General features: G+C 40.7%; 1 protein-coding gene across 1 annotated transcript in view; it reads left to right on the top strand.

Annotated features, from left to right (window-relative positions):
• The window catches only part of POLN (DNA polymerase nu), a 157,990-nt gene that overhangs the window by 67,925 nt on the left and 70,958 nt on the right, over positions 1–19,107 (top strand). The window contains 3 exon segments of the mRNA XM_017539023.2: positions 819–875; positions 2,147–2,200; positions 3,180–3,245. Coding sequence (XP_017394512.2) covers positions 819–875; positions 2,147–2,200; positions 3,180–3,245 — 177 coding nt within the window.

Raw genomic sequence — 19,107 nt, 5'->3', positions numbered from 1 at the left:
CAATTTCACACTTTTTAATGTATGTATTCCACAGAACTGTGGACATATATTAACTAAAATCTCTGTACCAGCATTATTCATGATAGCCCTAAGGTGGAAAAAAACACATATTCATCAAAGGTGGAATGGATAATGTTCTACATTCGTATGCTTGAATACTACACAGCAGTGCAGATAAATGAAATACTGCTTCATATATTGATGAGCCCTAAAAAAATAATACTGAACAAAGGACAGGAAACAGGTAGCCTGTGGTAGCAGAAGTCAAGGTAGTGGTTAGCTCTGAGGAAGGAGCCAGTACCTACTGGGGAAATTGGAATGTTTCATTGCTTGCTGTGGCTGGTGGCTAACAAATGTGTTCACTTTGTGATAATTAACAAACTTTTCTTAGTGTCTTGTACTTTCTTTTTTTATCTTGTACTTTCTTGTAGGTATGTTATATTTTGATTTTTAAAGTTAATTTTTAAACTCATAATTCATTACTCCTTCCTGAAATTATGCAGTTACCGAGTTACACATTTGTAGGCACTGACATAGGATTTTGCCTACCCTAGATTTATATTTCATCATTTAAATCTCAAGAGGAATCTTATTTCCAAGCTTGTCTGAGGTGCTTTTAGTGCCCATGTAGACAACAGAATGGTTTTGTAAGGGGTTAGGATTAAGACACTTGATAAACTTGAGTTTATTATGCATCTTTATTTTGAAAAATGTGCTCAGTTAGACCATTTATTACAAGGACTTTCTCCAGATTAAAATAAGTGTTTAAGATGTTAAAATGAAAGAATTATATTGGTGGTATTTATTTTCATTTTTAGTTAAATGCTCTGCGAGATCTTCATCCATTACCCAAGATAATTTTGGAATACAGGCAGGTAAGTTAACTTTTTTGTAAGTGAAGGGTATTGAAGGGGAACCATATGGCCCTGTGTCTTTCAACGGAAATCTATAATGGCAGAAGCAGCCCTCCCACTGTTCTCAGGGGAAGAGTTTTGTCGGGTTAACCTTGTACTGGCACCGTTTACTTGTGCCGCAATGTGATTTTACCCAAGTCTGCTATCAGCCCCACTCGTGAACCTCAGGAGTCATAAATGGAAGAAGACAATGAAGAATCAGAAGGAAGCAGGTGCACACCACAGCTGTGTGACAGCGGTGTGCATGAGACGCCCAGCAGCACCGAGTCCAGAATTCTCCCACAACCCCCTTCCTGGCTTCTAGGTCTGGCAAGGCTATACCATAGCAGTGTTTTGCTGTCTTGCATTTACATTTATCAGGGATTTCACGAGCGGCCCCCTTCCCTTCCCTGGCTATTTCCCATTTCTTTGTTCATACACCAGCCATTTCCTTCAGAAGTTCTCTGTTGGTTGTGAACCACGTTTTTAGCTTTTGCCACTGCCCACAGCATAGGTCCTAGTATTCACTGAGCCTGTGGCCTGCTGTATCCTGAGGGCCTGGCAGCCATGAGGGAGCAAGTTGGCCCCAGCCTGGCCCTTTCTCCCTGCAGTGATGTGAAGGGGCCACCACAGGAGACACTGCGTCAGGGTATTTATCTGTTTATTTTTGCAAATTTCCTGTAAATCTAGAATGACTCTAGAATTAATAGATGTATTTTTTTTTTCTGGTAAAGATATACCCGAATTAGATGTATTTTTAGAGTGGAATGACATCTTTCTCTGTGGGTCAGTGTTATTTAATCCTAAGGTCATTCCAGGTCCTCCCGGAGTCATCCAAGGTGACAGTAGCAGCACGTGACTGACACTCTGTGAAACACCATTCACACCATTCCTGTTTAAAGACTGAAACAGGCCAGGTGCAGTGGCTCATCCCTGAAATCCCAGCACTTTGGGAGGCTGAGGTGGGCAGATCGCCTGAAGTCACGGGTTTGAAACCAGCCTGGCCAACATGGCGAAAACCCATCTCTACTAAAAATATAAAAATTAGCCGGGTGTGGTGGCGCATGCCTGTAACCCCAGCTACTTGGGAGGCTGAGGCAGAAGAATTGCTTGAACCCAGGAGGTGGAGGTTGCAGTAAACTGAGATTACGCCACTGCACTCCAGCCTAAGTGACAGAGCGAGACTCCTTATCAGAAAAAAAAAAAAAAGGACTTAAACAAAGAAAATGATTATTCTTGTCTTCGTACCTTAGGTTCACAAGATCAAGTCAACCTTTGTAGACGGATTACTAGCTTGCATGAAAAAGGTAACAAGCTTTACAGAAAAATAATACGGTTAGGACTGTGGTTTATGTATGAGTTCAGATACATACAGAAGCTTTGTAGTCTTTTTCTTTTTTGAGACGGAGTCTCACTGTCGTCCAGACTGAGTGCAGTGGCTCGATCTCGGCTCACTGCAACCTCTGCCTCCCAGGTTCAAGCGATTCTCCTGCCTCAGCCTCCTGTGTAGCTGGGATTACAGGCACGTGCCACTGTGCCCTGCTAATTTTTGTATTTAGGAGAGACGGGGTTTCACCATGTTGGCCAGGATGGTCTCGATCTCTTGACCTTATGATCCACCTACCTCAGCCTCCCAAAGTGCTGGGATTATAGGCCTGAGCCATCGCGCCCTGCCAGAAGCTTTGTAATTTTAGTAAATAATGAAATAATCTAATATTCTTGAAACTGTGAACCATGTTGTTGGTATTATTTAGGTCTCCTTGCAGCATAGGTTGACATTATGCCTTGAACCCTCTGTTCATGTGGAAGCTCTAGCTGGCCTGCTTTCACATCCATTATTGCATCTCTGTTCTGGACTTGTGTGAGGAAGATGATACTGTTTTAGTTCAGACTTGAGGAGACTGCAGTCAAGGGATGTTCTCTGACTCATTCAAGTTCACACAGCCAGTGACAGAACATGTGATGCACAGCCCCACCTTGAGCCCACACCACGCTCCCCACAGCCCAACAGCCCTTCCTCTCCCCATGCACAGGATTGTAAGTGATGTCAAGTCCTGCTGCAGTTCCTACATGGGATGGGGGAAGCTTCCTTCTTCACCCTTCCCTGATCACACATCAGGAGCTTTGTAACCCCAAGGACATTTCGGGGTTGGAAGTTTAGGGCCAGCAGCTTGTTGGCCTCTGGAGGAGCAGCGAGTGTTGTGTGTTGTGGGTGGAGGCTCTGCCTCATTCTTGACCTCGTATAGCATTGCCAGAGTTTACACTGATTTTTCTTAACTAATAAAGGGCTCCATTTCCTCTACATGGAATCAGACTGGAACTGTGACTGGAAGACTTTCAGCCAAACATCCTGTAAGTTGTTTAAACAACTGTCTTTGTTAAACGCCGTTTTCCATACCTTGCTTTTGAGGTTTTGCCTCCATATGTGTTTGCCTGTGCACTTTCTGTTTCCAAGAGGGGACTTCATACTGATATGTTGTGTTTTATTCTGTTTATTCTGAGAACAGAGTGGGAGAACAAGATAGTGGGGCCCTCTTCTCATGAAGTGCTGAGTTAGCAAGGGAGGGCTTCACACCCAGAAACCCATGCACTCCAGTGTGAGGGCAAAAAGGGCACCCCTCCCCTCTTCCTTTTAAGATTTGTGCCAGGCAGGTGATTTCTGATTTCCAGAAATGTGTTAAAGTATCTGACGCCATGATGACCAGCTCCAGATTTTGGTGTTTGTTGAAGCTGTATCTCTGATGAAAAAAAAAAAAAAGCGGTAAATGCCCTTGAACTTATGATGCAGCTTTAATAACACTTAAAGCAATTAACTTTTTAAATGAGTCTATATTTTGAACTAAAAAAGACTCATTTTCTCATTACAGAAAAGTTTCTTAGATACAGAAAAGAAATTAAAAACTAATAAAAAGTCACTTGTTATCCACCATGCAGAATTGTGGCGTCTACCTTTCCACACTTTTTGCTAAGCACATATATTTATAAAATACAATTTTTTCTACAAAAATAAAGCCATGCTATTTTATATCATGCTTTTTTAACATCTCTTGATATCATTATACATTAATAAATATTGATTTGAATCTGTATTTAGATTTAAATATATGAATTAAATACGTGAATGATTTAAGTACACACTAATATATATAAATATAAATATATATTCATGGTAAATAAATACAGGTATGTGGAGGTTTACAGAATAAGCAAATGTTAGTCCTCTTTCCCTTCCCTCCGTAACCTGTGTCTGTCCATGGGTTCCTTTCATTAATGGTCAGGCCTTCATCCAGGCATTTGCATAGATGGTGTACTGAGTACATGCAGGCAGAAGGACTGTGTGGGGAAGAGGAAGAGAGGCTGGGATGGGCTGTTTGCCCTGATCCTGTGGCCTCTTGGGTGCAAGGATGTCCACTCTTGGTCAGTCAGCTCTTGGGTTGCCAGCTGTCTCTGCCTTACACTTTAGGGAGCTCTTCTGGGGTCTTTAGTGAAGAGTAGTAGTAGTAGCAATACTAATGCAAATACCAATACCAACATCAATATCAACGTGACCACCAGTGCCATCTCCTCTGAGTGCAGGCGCTGCTGCCACGCTGCCCTTGGGCTGATTTCTCAACCAACCACAACTGCTGTAGTTTTCTCTTAGTTGATACTTCTTATCTAGGAGTTATTTAGGAATTCTGCTGATAAACTTTTTGTAGAAGTCCTTGCTTTTGCTTTTACAGAGTTATAAGTTTCTTTCTCCATTACATTTTCAGTTAATTTCTTGCAGAGGTTTCTAAAAGTCTGGTTTGCAAGTAGCACTCCTCCCAGGTTCTCAGTGATGCTCTAATTTTACCTGTTTATTTTTCTGTTATTTCAGTTGAATGTTTGGAAAGATGGGATATAAACAAAACATGTGCATTCAGCCATGACCTGGAAGTCTGTGTCATCATTTTAACAGCTGCATTGTATTCCATTTAATGGCCACCCCTATTGATGGTCATTTACATTGTTTGCAGTTTTAATTACTTTGTAGAGATACCATAAACACACTTGTACTTTACCTTAGCAATACCATACCAACTTCAATAGCAATACCAATACTATAACCAATACCATAAACATTTTTGATACTTTTTTTCTGTTGATTCCTGTAGCATAATTTCCTAGAGATAGAATTTCTAAGTCACAGTGTATATGTATTTTTAAGGCTTTACATTGCCAAATTAGCCTCCTCACCAAAAATAACATTCCCACCACATAGGGTGTGAAATGCTTGGTCTCCTAATCCTTGCCAACACAAGGAGTTTTCATTTTGGTTAACTTTCCTGACTCATTTTTTCAATTTCCATTTCTTTAAATATTTGGTGAGGTTGACTACATAAAGCAATTATTCTTCTTTGAATTGCCAGTTCCTGTCATTTGCCCATTTCTCTGGAGGATGTTTATTTTTTTCCTATGGATATGGAAAAGCTCTTTATATAATAAAGATTAACCCTTTATAAAATGTTGAATTATTTTTCTCCAGTTTTCTTTTGCCTTTTACTTTTTAAGATATATATTCTGGTTTGCCATACTTAAAATGGCTTTTTAAAATTATACAAATAACATGATATTTCTAAAGAATTCAAACAATATATAAAAATGCAAATAACAAAGTAAAAAGTCACTCAAAACTCCATATCCTCGCTATAGCCATCTTTAACATTTTGGTGACCATCCTCTAATTTATCTCTTTATGCACACACATATTTACATAAATGGGATCATATTATATATGCTGTTTTTATTGTAGACACTCCTCTCACACCCACATACCTCAGCCCTCCATCCTCACTCCCAGTGCTCTTGGTAGACCATAATAGCAGCCTAGAGCTTATATGCATATTTTCCTTCTGACTTATTATATAATCTCATACAGGCCCATATGTATCTGTACATATACACACAGAGACATGTACTAACTTTGTCATTATTTATTTTACACATTTAGAATTTTCCTTTCCTGCCTCTTGCTTTTTGCTCTCAGCAACAGCTTGTGGGACTCCCTGCAGCTCACCAGACACAGCCCTGTCCCACTCTAGCTGTGTGTGTTCCACACGTGGGTATGTTGTGCTGTTGCCCTCTAAGAGTAAAGCTGCAATGAACACCATGCATGTATGTCCTATTGTATTGGTACTTGTATTTTTGTGGGACAGATTTTCAGATATGGAATTAATAATTACTGTACTGGGTACAGAGGATATTACATTTTTACTTTTAATAGCATTTATTAAATTGCCTTCCAAAATGCTCTCAGCTCCTGTCTCTGCCCTGAGAAATGTGTGGCAGAGCTTTTCCAATCTTTATGTTGACTTTCCCCTGTACCAACATCGCTTATTGTTTCTGTCTTAGTGTCATCTTAGACAGGCTGCCCTTAGCTCCAAGATTATTTAAATACTCACCTCTGTTTTCTCATAGAACATTTGTCCTTTACTTTCTTACACATAAAACTTGAATCTAGTATTATTTAAGAAAATACTATGTAGGGTACATGATAATTCCATAAAATGGCTAGAATTTCAATTACTTTCTCTTTTTTTTGCTTAAAGTGCACAAAATACAGTTGACTAATATTTTTAAAAATCAGATTATTAGCCTGGGCAGCATAGCAAGACCCTATCTCTACGTAAATGTTAAAATACTTTAAATTAGCTGAGCATGGTAGCTACTTGGGAGGGAGGCTGAGGCAGGAGGATCACTTGAGCCCAAAAGTTCCAGGCTGAAGCAAGTTGTGATCACACCACAGCACTTCACCCTGGGTGACAGAGCAAGACCTTGTCTCTTAAAAAAAAAAAAAAAAAAAAATCAGGCCAGACGCAATGGTTCATGTCTATAATCCCAGCACTTTGGGAGGCCAAGGCAGGCAGATCTCTTGAGCTCAGGGGTTCAAAACCAGCCTGGGCAACATGGTGAAACCCCATCTCTACCAAAAATACAGAAAATTAGCTGGGCATGGTGTGCACACCTATGGTTCCAGCCACTCAAGAAGCCAAAGTGGGAGGATTGCTTGAGTCTAAGAGAAGGAGGTTACAGTGAGCCGAGATCACACCACTGCACTCCAGCCTGGTGACAGAGTGAGACACCATCTCAAAAATATATATATATGTAGGTTATAGCTGGTTTTCAGTATTTTCAGAAAGCTAATTTTCTCACACACCCCCCCACCCTCAAGAGAAAGTTATTGCTTCTGGATCTTTATATGGAGATTTAAAAAAAAGAAGAAAAAAAGAGTCATTGCTACCAGTTGTGTGAAAGTATCCTTGTGTCTCTTTGTAATACCTCCCTCCCTACCTGTCAACCTTTACCCACGTGTTTGGCAACCACTGACTTGCTGTTTGCCATTATAGATTAGTTTGCACTTTCTGGAAACCTATGTGAATGGAGCCACACAGCACGGACTCCTTTCAGGGCTCCTTTCACACTGCTGTTATTGTGAGCTTCAGCCACGTTGGTCTGTGTTTCAGTAGCTCATTTCTTTTTGTTGCTTGGTAGTATTCCATTGAATCTGTGTACCCCACGTTGTTTATAAATTCATCTGTTGATCAGTATTTGGGTTGTTTCCAGTTTGGGGATATTATTCAGTTTGGGATATTACTACATACATTCACTGCATATGACGAGTATCACATCGGTGGGTCCCTGTTTGGGCGCCAGCTGTGACAAGTGTCACATTGCAGTCACCACGTGAGACGTTGATCACCACCTGCGGAGGTCTGTCCTGCAGACCCTGACTCAACGACGGATGAATAAAATGCACTCACACACACCAGAATACGGTGAATCTGAGTGGGCTAGGGCTGGTCGTCAGCTGCTTTCAGAGGGTGATTGCAGCCAACCAGCCACCACTTGCTGCTGCTCCTCACATTTATTCAGTATGGATTTAATAACAGAAGTTCTAAGTCAACACACTTGTGGATAATTAACATAGTTAAAAGAGTGGTTTTACAAATGATAAAAGGTCTTGGTTCCAGGGCCCCGAATAAACACCATCAGCAGGTAATTCCCCTTCAACCTCCCCCCAAGAGGGTCATCCAGCACAGAGTTTACATGAGTAAACAGTCAGAGACAAAGGAATGTGGGGTAAACAGACTTAACTGGGGAAGTTTTTATTATCCTAATCTTTTACCCTATGACTTAAAGTTTAACATAATGAACTGGCTGCCTTCAGCCCATTCTATTAAAACCTTTTCAGCCTTCAAAAAGGTTTGAGACTATAATCTTCTAACTTTCCCTAATATTTCCCTAATATTTTGCCAGCCATCCCAAGCAAATCCCAACAACTGCACATCCTTATATGGATATATACTTTTTTTTTCCCTTGGGTAAATACCAAGGAGTCAAGTAGCTAGGTCATATAGTAGGTGTGGGTTTCACCTTTTAAGCAACTGCCAAACTGTTTTTCCAAAGTGGTTCTACCATTTGACATTCCTACCAGCAGTGAATTACTATTCTTTTACACTTCCAGCAGCATTTGATATGGCCAGTCTTTCTAATTCGAGCCATTCTGATAGATGTATTGTGTGGTTTCTTACTGCAGTTTTAGGTCAGTTTTAATTGTATTACCCTAATGACTACTGGAGAGAGTCCTTACATGTGCTAATTTGCCATTCATTTTTCTTTTTCAGTGAAGCATCTAGTCAGATCTGCATATTTTAAGGGGACTTCTTATTGTCTTATTGAGTTTTGAGAGTACAGTATATATTCTAGATAGAAGTTCTTTATCAGGTATATGCTTGACAGATATTTTCTTCCAACCTGTGCTTGTCTTCTCATTCTTTTGACACCATCTTTTGAAGAGCAGAAGTTTTAAGTGTTAATGAATTCTGATTTATCAACAAGTTCTTACATGTATCATGCTTTTGATATTGTATCTAAGAAACTTTTGCCTAAACCGAGATCATGAGGCTGATCTCGAACTCCTGAACCTGTGATCCACCTGCCTCGGCCTCCCAAAGTGCTGGGATTACAGGCATTAAGTAACCACACCTGGCCTTTTTTTTTTTTTTTTTTTTTTTTGAGACAGTGTCTCGCTCTGTTGCCATGGTGGAGTGTAGTGGTGTGATCTTGGTTCACTGCAATCTTCACCTCCCAGGATCAAGTGATTCCCCTGCCTCAGCTTCCTGAGTAGCTGAGACTACAGGCATGCACCACCATGCCCCACTATTTTTTTGTATTTTAGTAGAGATGGGGTTTCACCATGTTGGCCAGGATGGTCTCAATCTCCTGACCTCATGATCCACCCACCTCAGCCTCCCAAAATGCTGGGATTACAGGTGTGAGCCACCACACCCAGCCAGTATTTTCTATTCTTTTACTTTTAAACTATTTGTGTATGTGTGTGCGTGTGTGTCTGTGTCTGTGTCTGTGTCTCTCTGTCTCTCTCTTTTTAGACACAGGGTCTCACTCTTATCCACACTGGAGTGTAGTGGTGTAATCATAGCTAACTGCAGCCTTCAATTTCTGGGCTTAAGTGATCCTTTTGCCTCATCCTCCAGAGTAGCTATGACCACAGATGTGTGCCACTGTGCCTGCCTAACTTCTTAATTTTTTTTAGAGATGAGGTCTTGCTATCCTATATCCTTTTAGCCAGGAGTTCAAGATTAGCCTGGGCAACATAGATTTCAATAATTAATAAGAAAAACCCTATCTATCTACCCAGGTAGTTACTGTTTCCAGTGCTCTCATTTTCCCTGTTTACAACCAGATTTCTTGTTGGCATCATTTTCCTTCTGCCTAAAGGACATCCTTTAACATATCCTGTGTTGTAGGTCCGCCATTGATGAATCCCCCTGGCTTCTGTAGGTCTGGAAATGTCTTTATTTCACCTTTGGTTTTGTTTTTTGTTTTGGGTGTATTTGTTTTGAGACAGGGTTTCACGCCTGTCACCCATGCTGGAGTGCCGTGGTGTGATCTCAGCTCATGGCAACCTCTGTCTCCCAGACGCAAGTGATCCTCCTGCCTCAGCCTCCTGAGTAGCTGGGACTACAGGTGCGTACCACTGCGCCCGGCTAATTTTTGTATTTTTTGTAGAGATAGGGTTTCACCATGTTTCCCAGACTGGTCTTGAACTTCTGAGCTCAAGCCCTCTGCCTGCCTCAGCCTCCCAAAGTTCTGGGATTACAGACCTGAGCCACCATGCCCAACCCTCACCTTTGGTTTTTGAAAGTTATTTTTGTATGGCATAAAATTCTCAAAAGTTTTTTCTTTCTCAGTATTTTGAAGATGTTACTTTCTTCTCACATTGTTTGATAGGAAGTCTGTCATCACTATCTTTATATAATGTGTCTTTTTTCTTTGCTGCTTTTTAGCTTTTTTTTTCTTATCACTATTTTTGAAAAATTTGATTATGATATGCCATCATGTTTATTGTATTTGGGATTCATTGAGTTTCTTCGATCTTTGGTTTATAGTTTTCATCAAACCTGAAACTTTATTGGTGATTATTTATTCACATACTTTTTATGGTCCTCCTTTTCTCTCCTCTCCTTCAGGGACTCCACTTATAATTACATGTTAGGTCATTTTGTCGCATAGCTCACTGAATTTGTCTGTAGCTCACTGAAACTCACTTTTATTCTTTTCCTTAGATTTTTTTTCTGTTTCAGTTTGGATAGTTTCTATTACTATATTGTCTAGTTCACTGATTGCTCTAGTTCAATATTTGCTTTATTAGAACCTGTCTGGTGTCCTCCTAGATATTCCCTGTATGTCCTCTATCATAATGCTTATTACACTATGTTATAACATCCTGTACTTCTGTTCACCTCACTGGATTGTAAATTCCATGAGAATGGGAGCCTTTTCTGAGGGCTTCCCTGACACTTCTCCAGGCCTGGCTCTGTGCTAGAATGCAGTAGGCACCAAGAGTGTACTGAATGAAAAACTGGGTGTGTGATCTACTCTTGAACTGTCCTTCAGTGTCTCAAAGTCATTTGGTTTGGGGTCATGAGCAGTATTATGGCCTGTTGACAATGTGGGCCAAGCCTGTTCCCCATGCTGGACTGTCACCCTCTTCACCCTGGGCATGAATTGGTCATGGAGTCTTTTGTTTGTCTAAATCCTCCTCTTTCCCCAACTCGGATACTTTGGGGATCATCTTGTCAATCCTTGTTTTGAAAGCCCCTCTTAGAACTATCATTGTTTATGAAGGCCTCCTCCTGAGAAGGCGTTGAGGACCTTTGTTCCCATTGCACTGCCAGGAGCCACATTTTTAAATCCAATACCTCCTTATCGCACATGGCTTTGATGTCTCTCCTAATGTTTCTACATCAGCAGGCCCAGTTTTTGTCAATGTCCTCATTTCACTACAGTGCCACTCATGATACTGTCTTAGAATTTATCAACATTATGTAATTCAAAATATCTGACCTTTGACATTGTATTTTTATGAATTCTTTAGTTCTCATTTTTCTTGCAGCATAGTATTTAATTTTTAAAATGTTATAGCTGTATTAGTTGGAAATTAATAAAAATAAATTAATAAAAACCTAGGGATTATTTAGCTGGATATTTGCTTTGGTTCCTTTGTTGATGAGTCTTTCTCCCCCTTAGTTTTTTTTGTCCCCCCTAAATATATGTTCACTGTTGCATTAGCATGTTTGTACTAGCTTTTAGTATATAGCTGGGTTGGAGTCAAATTAACACTTTGTTCTGTTATTATAATGCCTTGATATAATTATCAAAGCATTGATACTTGATTTCTCATACTACCTCCTGCCTTCAAGCCATAGCCCTTGTTACCTCTGTCAAGAAACTTTTTTTGCCCCTAGATCCCTGAACATGTCCTTCAGCCCAGCTTTCTTGGCCTGGTTGCTGCCTGCTAGTTCTTCTGGTTTCAGTGCAGGCGATGTGTCCTCAAAAGCCTTGTTTAACCCCTCTGCCTCTGTCTGCCTGCCCCTCCCCACATCAGAGCTCAGTGAGATACCCCTTTTCCTAGTAACAAGGCATGGAGCCCAATACAATGAATATGTGTGTATTCATCATTCAGCTTAAGAGCTTCAAAATTACTTGAGTACATTTTTTTTTTTTTGAGATGGAGTTTTGTTCTTGTTGACCACGCTGGAGTGCAATGGCAGGATCTTGGCTCACTGCAACCTCCACCTCCCGAGTTCAAGTGATTCCCCTGCCTCAGCCTCCCAAGTAGCTGGGATTACAGGCATGCACCACCATACCTGACTAATTTTTTGTATTTTTAGTAGAAATGGGGTTTCACCATCTTAACCAGTCTGGTCTAAAACTCCTGACCTCAGATGATCCGCCCACCTCAGCCTCACAAAGTGCTGGGATTACAGGCGTGAGCCACTGTGCCCCACCTGCCCTAGTACATTTAATGTCCCTGTTTATCCTTTCTCAAGTCTGTTCTTCCCAGTTCAGTTCCCTTTTCTATTCTAAATTTAGTCTTTATCATCCCATTTTAATGCTTGCATTTATTTATTTATATTTTCTTAAATATATGTATTTCCTTAAATGATAGATGGTATTTTTTTGCTATTTTAAAGTTTATATAAATGATAGCATATTGTACTTATAAATTTGCTGTTTTCATTCAACAGTTTGTTTTTGAGATTTATCTATGTTGACAGACATAGCTCTAAATTATTCATCTTGGCTGCTACATAGTATGTCATTGTGCAGATATACTGGGTTGTTTCCATTATTTCACTATTAAAAACAATGCTGCAAGGAAAAAAATAATTTTGGGATGAATATTCTTGAACATGTGCGAGGGTTTCTCTAGCACTTCACCAGTATTGCCTCACCATAGGATATGCTAGTATTCAACACTCCTGACATCACTAAACACCCTCCACCTGAGTGGACCGACTCACATTCTTACCTGCAGTGTGATAGAGACCTCATTACCCAACAGACCACCGCACTTGTTGTTACCAAATTTTTAAGTTTTTGCCAGTTTGATGTGGATTAATATCTTACTATGGCTTAATTCACATTAACTACTCATGAGGGTCAGTGTATTTTTATGTTTATCTGTCATTTGAGTTTTTTCAGTGACTCGCTTTCTCTTTTGCCCATTTTAAGTTCAGTGGCTTGTCTTTTTCTTATTAATTTGTAAATGTTCTTTATGTATTATGAATACTAGTCTTGTTCACTTACATAAATATCTTCTCCCAGTTGATGGTTGGTTTGTTTTTCTCAGATTGGATTCTATGTCTTTGATTTACAGATTTTTAAAAAATATTGTCAAATTTGTAGTCTTTAAAGTTTTTACCTTTTTGTGTCTCATTTAAGGAACCCTTTCTTACTTGAAGATCATAAAGATACTCAAATTCTCTCTTTTTTTTCCACCTATAGTGTTCTGTGATAGCAAATTCTCTCTTAATAAAGTTACTTTTTACATTGAGTCTTTAATTTCCTTGGAATTTATCTAATATAGGTGTGACGTAGAGATCTGATTATTTTTCCATTTGGGTAACTGTTTGTAGATCATTATAAGAACTACAGTAATTTGTAATGCCTCTGTCATTTGTAAATTTCAACAAATGCACAGTTCTGTTTCTGGGCTCTCAATTCTGTGTCTTTGGTCTATTTCCATATTCTTACACAGTCTTAACTTACTATAATTTCATTATAGATGTGTATTCCCAGGGTGTTGACTACCTAACGTGGTCATTTTTCCATTGCTAGTGATTGCCTTCCCTCTACTGTAGGCTCCTTGAATTTTTTTCAATATTTTATTACAAGAAACAAGCACGGTGTCTACCAATTGATAGGTAATCCGTAAATGTTATTGAAGGAAAGAGTAAAACCAGGGGCTTACATCTTAGTTATCGAGTGCTAAATATAACTAACGGATTATTGGGGGGCAATTTTTACGGAAAATACGTAGCATTCTTTCTGTTGTTGTTGAGACGGAGTCTTGCTCTGTCACCCAGACTGGAGTGCAGTGGTGTGATCTCGGCACACTGCAACCTCTGCCTCCCAGGTTCAAGTTGTTCTCCTGCCTCAGCCTCCCGAATAGCTGGAACTACAGGCACATGCCACCACACCCGGCTAATTTTTTTTTGTATTTTTAGTAGAGACAGGGTTTCACCATGTTAGCCAGGATGGTCTGGATCTCCTAACCTCGTGATCCACCCACCTCGGCCTCTTAAAGTGCTGGGATTACAGGTGTGAGCCACCACTCCTGGCCCGCATTCGTTCTTACAGCCTATATTCACTAGGTAAAGGAATTTCCTCCAGTAGTTTATATATTATTTAAATATTATTTGTAGGTTATGTGTGTGAAGAACTAGCATTTTTCATAATAGCTGTCACATGGCAGGATTTTGATGAATACATTGAATGAATTCTTCTAGTTAAGATAAGAGTCTTAAGAATATTTTTAACAGTGAGTATGTATTTTATAGAAGACACTTTTCACAATTTTAAAGAAAGTTATTAGTTGTTCCAAATAATATATTTAAATAATATATTTTAAATATATGATATTTTGAAGACAGATACTAAGTTCCCCGTGGGTAATTTATTACCACCGGAAGTTCCTGGGTATGAGTTGTACTTTAGTTTTGAAGGATATCTAAATTGTTTCTAGTTTTTGGCTATTAAAATAAGGTTGCTGTAGACATTCATGTACAGGTTTTTGTGTATACTTAAGTCTTCATTTTTCTGGGATAAGTGTGCACAGGTCAATTGTTGGATCATATATTTTAAAATAATATTGCTGAATTCTATATGCTAATGTTTATTAAAGGATTTTATGTATATATTTATGAGGGATGTTAATCTGTCTTTATCTGGTTTTGCTATCAGGGTACTACTACTTTCATAAAATGAATTGAGAAGTGTTCCTTCCTCTTGTACTTTCTGGGAGATATCATGTGGAACTGGTGTTAATTCTTCTGTAAATATTTGATAGAATCCTCTAATGAAATCATCTAGGCCTAGATATTTATTTTTGGAGAGTTTTAAAATTATGAGTACAATTTTCTTAGTAGTTATACAGTTGCTCATATAATCTCTTTCATATTTGGTGAATTTCAGTTGTGTTTTTTGAAGAATTGGTAATTTTGTCTAAGTTGTGAAATTTAGTTGTGTATAGTTGTTTGTAACATTTCCTTATTTTGATGTCTGTAGGGTCTGTAGTGATATTCCCTGTTTCATTTCTGATATTAATAATTTGTATGTTCTGTTTTTTCTTTGTCAGTCTAGTGAGAATTTTGTCAGTTTTATTGATCTTTTCATTGATTTTCTCTATTATTTTTCTATTTTCAATTTGTTGATTTCCATATTATTTCTTTTTTCTGCTTTATTTGGGTTTATTTTGCTTTTCTTTTTCTAGGCTCCTTAGGTATAAGCTTAGATTATTGCTTTGAGACTTTTTCTTTTTTCTCATGTATGCATTTTTAGTGCTATAAATTTTCCTGTCAGCACTGCTCTAGCTTTAACCCATACATTTTGACATGTTATAGTTTGTCCAAAAAAAAATATTGCATCAGAGTTAAACATGCAAGGGAGAGTTTACTGAAGATTATAGCAATAGGGGAGAGAGATTAAACTCAACTCCAGATACCACAGGGGCAGCTGGAGAATTATAGCCAACAGAGAGGGTGAGGGTTCAGTAGATGGAAAATTACCAAAAACATCTTGGCTAAGTATCAAGGATGGTGGGGGTGGGGATGGGGGATTGAAAAAAAAAAAAAAAAAACACGGGTTTTTGTGTAGTGTTTGGCTGGAGTAGAATAGTTATTGTCAAAAGATTTTCTTTCTCGCTAGGCTGTCCTTTTCCTGGTCATTTGGCTAGTGAGAGCAGGCTTTTATTAGGTTTTGTTTTTTGTTTTGTTTTGTTGTTGTTTTTGTCTGTGGTTATTGGCATTTCCAATCTACTGGCTTGTCTGGGATATATTAGGCAAAAAGAAACCTGGGGCTCACCTCTGTGGAATTCTTTGGGTCCCATGGTCCCTGGCCAGTCTGCTTTATTTTCTCCAGCTTTCTGAGTCTCTTATACTTGCCCAGGGTTTTAATTGTATCTTGGGAAAGGGATAGGGAAAGTGTTTACACAACCTTCCTGGAAGCAGAAGTCTCCTTATTGGCAGCTTTAATCGAACACAATACTTGATAGCACAGGGGTAGTTTAGAGAAACCATCCACCGCATATTTTATTCCCAGCACCTCTTGCTACTTAGAGACTGCCTGCCCAGTGGGGCTGAGGCCTCTGTTACTTCAGAGGGAGAGGGAGTTACAGCTGAGAATAAAGGAATCAGTGTTCAACTCTGGCTTTCAACTAGAACTTGTGAAAGAGCACAGCAGAAACAAGAAAAGTATCGGCATGAGAGATCAAAAAGTGTTTTGTTTTGTTAATTTTTGAATTTCAGAAGCTTCCTTTTAAATATCAAGACTCAAAGCCTAGTATTTTTAGAGTTTAGCATTATAAAGGAAGCCATTGAGTAGAGAGGATGCTAGAGACCCACTTCACAGGAGGGAGAGGGTACCTCCTTGGCTTGGAAGAGGTGCTGAGGGGGAGAGCATGAGAGCAGAATCCAGAGCTGAGCACACTGAAAGAGTCTTTGAAAGGCTCTGACTTCCTCCAGCCCCTCTGGGTTAGAGACTCAGAGTGGGGGTGGAAAGCCAGAGGAGGGGAGTGCAGCACCCCACAGGCTTGGTCACAGTCTTTAGGAATGCCAAGCCCAAGGGGGCGGAAGCAGTGCTCTCCAAGGAGCCTGAGAGGGGGCTGGGAGTTCCTGTGGTCCCTGGGTCTTGCACTCCCCTGGTGTGGAAACCAAGGCCCTGCCCACGTTTTCCTGGTTCTCACTGGCCCATGGAGAGCTGTGAGATGGACAGCCAAAGGCCAGGTCCACAGGGAGGGTGCCACTGAGCTTCAGGAGGTAGCAGTGTCACCAGAGCCAGTGCCAGAGCCCAATTGGCAGAGGACATATGTCAGATGCTGGCTGTGCTGAGAGCACAGAATGCACTGCAATCCTTCATGGACATTTCACCAACAGAGCAGACAGGGCAAGGACATGGGAAGCCAAGGCCCACAAAGGCAGGGTGGCCACAGCTGCAGACACACCCTCCCTTCGGGTGCCAGGGGGTATATAGGCTCCCTGCGTCATCATCCACCACCCCAGACACCTTGGGAAGGAGAAATGTGAGTGGGGGGAGAAAGACAGAGAGGGGAGAGTAGCTGGGCTCTGAATCACACTGACCAAACCCTTTCCCCACATGTCTAAACTGGAGGTTAAAAAACCACAATCCATGTGTTCAGGCAGACTTTTAGTTGCAGATTACTACACAAAACCAAACCCAGCTGACCTAAACAATTAGGGATATGTCTCAGCTTACCTGACCTAGAAGGCTGAAGAAGGGCTAGCTTCAGGTAAGGTTTGATCTGGCAGCCTACATTATATGGGTGCACCCAACTTCTCTCTGCCGTTTCGCCAGTGTCTCTCTGCACAGCCTTCCCACGTGTCCCAGCAGGCCTGGGCAGTGCTTGCTGAATTTCTATCCAGTGGGGATGCGGAGCATCTCATGCAGCTTCACAGAAGGATGAAAAAGCGTGTCTCGCACCTCCCTTGGCAAGTGTCTCCCTGTGTCTCTGTGGCCTGATGATGAGGTCTGCTGGTTGGCTTAAAGGAGGCAGGTGGTGGGCACCAACATGAAGATCTAAGTGCCATTTTCTAAACAAAATGGAAAAGAAAGTGTTGCATGGCCCCAAACAGCCTGTGCCCTCTACAAGTGGCAATTTTGTTGTTTTGTTTTTGAGACAGAATCTCACTCTGTTACCCAGGCTGGAGTGCAGTTGTGCCATCTTGGCTCAGTGCAATCTCCACCTCCCTGGTTCAAGCAGTTCTCGTGCCTCAGCCTCCCAAGTAGCTGGGATTACAGATGTACAACCACCACACCTGGCTAATTTTTGTATTTTCAGTAGAGATGGGGTTTCCCCATGTTGGCCAGGCTGGTCTTGAACTCCTGACCTCAGGTCATTCACTCACCTTGGTCTCCCAAAGTGCTGGGATTATAGGCGTGAGCCACCATGCCCTGACCTAGTGGCAAATTATTTTATTCCTACCATCAGCAGAAATAAGGGTTACAAATTTTAAACCTGTTCCATGCATCAGTTTAACAAATCCCTTTGAATGTACCAAAAAAAAGTGAAAGAGCTGTTTATTGCTTACCTTTTCAGTTCTAATAGGAAGTATTTTATTCTGTCTACCAAAGCACCAGCCATTCATAAGTTGTTATTTCCTGGATATTCTTATAAAATTTTCTTCAGGGCACAGACTGCACCCCATATGAAGAGGCCTTTCTTTCCTGATGTAGTCTTTAGGTTCTGTTTTCATTACCTACATAAATGATATAAGTACTGTTTTGAAGTAATTCTAATCAAGGCCTTTACATTATTGCCATCTTATTTTTCTGCTTTGCTGATGAATATTCCTTCCATATAATTTAAATATCTATAAAAAATTTATTAGCAAGGTGTTCATAAATCATATAATTACTGCTAAATCTACACCACTATTTGAAACCCAAATGAACTTTAAAAATCTTTATACTTTATTATTTTGAATGATCTATTATTTTCCTATATCCATCTAGAGTGAACTGAACCATCCCCTCATTCCTTCCATCACCTCACAGTGGGAAGAGGAGCGTTCTAATACTTTCTGTGCATTGCCTCTTGACTGGGACATATACAGAGCAGGTTCACTGTGTGCAGTGAACATTGCTATTTTCTCTCTATTCAGTTCACCTTTGGAAGTGCTGTTTGTGACCCACTAAGGAATTGGGACCCACAGTTTAAAATGGATCATCAGGGCCAAAGGCCGGCAGGTGGAGGAGCCTGGCTCTCTTTGAGTCACGCTGCCCAGCACAGTGACCACAGCCTTGCTGACCCCAGGGGAGCTGCGGGCCCCAGGCTCCTGCCAGCCCTGCTTGGCAGAGACTCCTGCTTCCCCAGGGGGCCTGGCCCATTTCCGTGGCTCCTCCCTGTCCCCACTCTGCCCTGCTGGCGACCTGGTGTGACTCTGCCCTTCCTCCCTGAGCATGGGGCTTGTCCTCTTCTCAGAGGAGTGGGCTCCTCTCTCTCTACCCATTTGCTGTGGTTGAGGGTGCTCATCCTTGCTCCTCGGAGCCCACTGCATGAGCACCTCCTTTCCCAGCAGCTTCCACACCCACGCAGATGCTCACGAGCCTCAACTCTCTTCATTCAGCTTTCCTTCGGGAATCTTTAAAA

Source organism: Cebus imitator, unplaced genomic scaffold, assembly GCF_001604975.1.
Source record: "Cebus imitator isolate Cc_AM_T3 unplaced genomic scaffold, Cebus_imitator-1.0 Scaffold117, whole genome shotgun sequence".
Taxonomy (NCBI): Eukaryota; Metazoa; Chordata; class Mammalia; order Primates; family Cebidae; genus Cebus; species Cebus imitator.
Note: the sequence above shows the minus strand (reverse complement) of the source record. Positions and strands in the feature narration are given on the sequence as shown.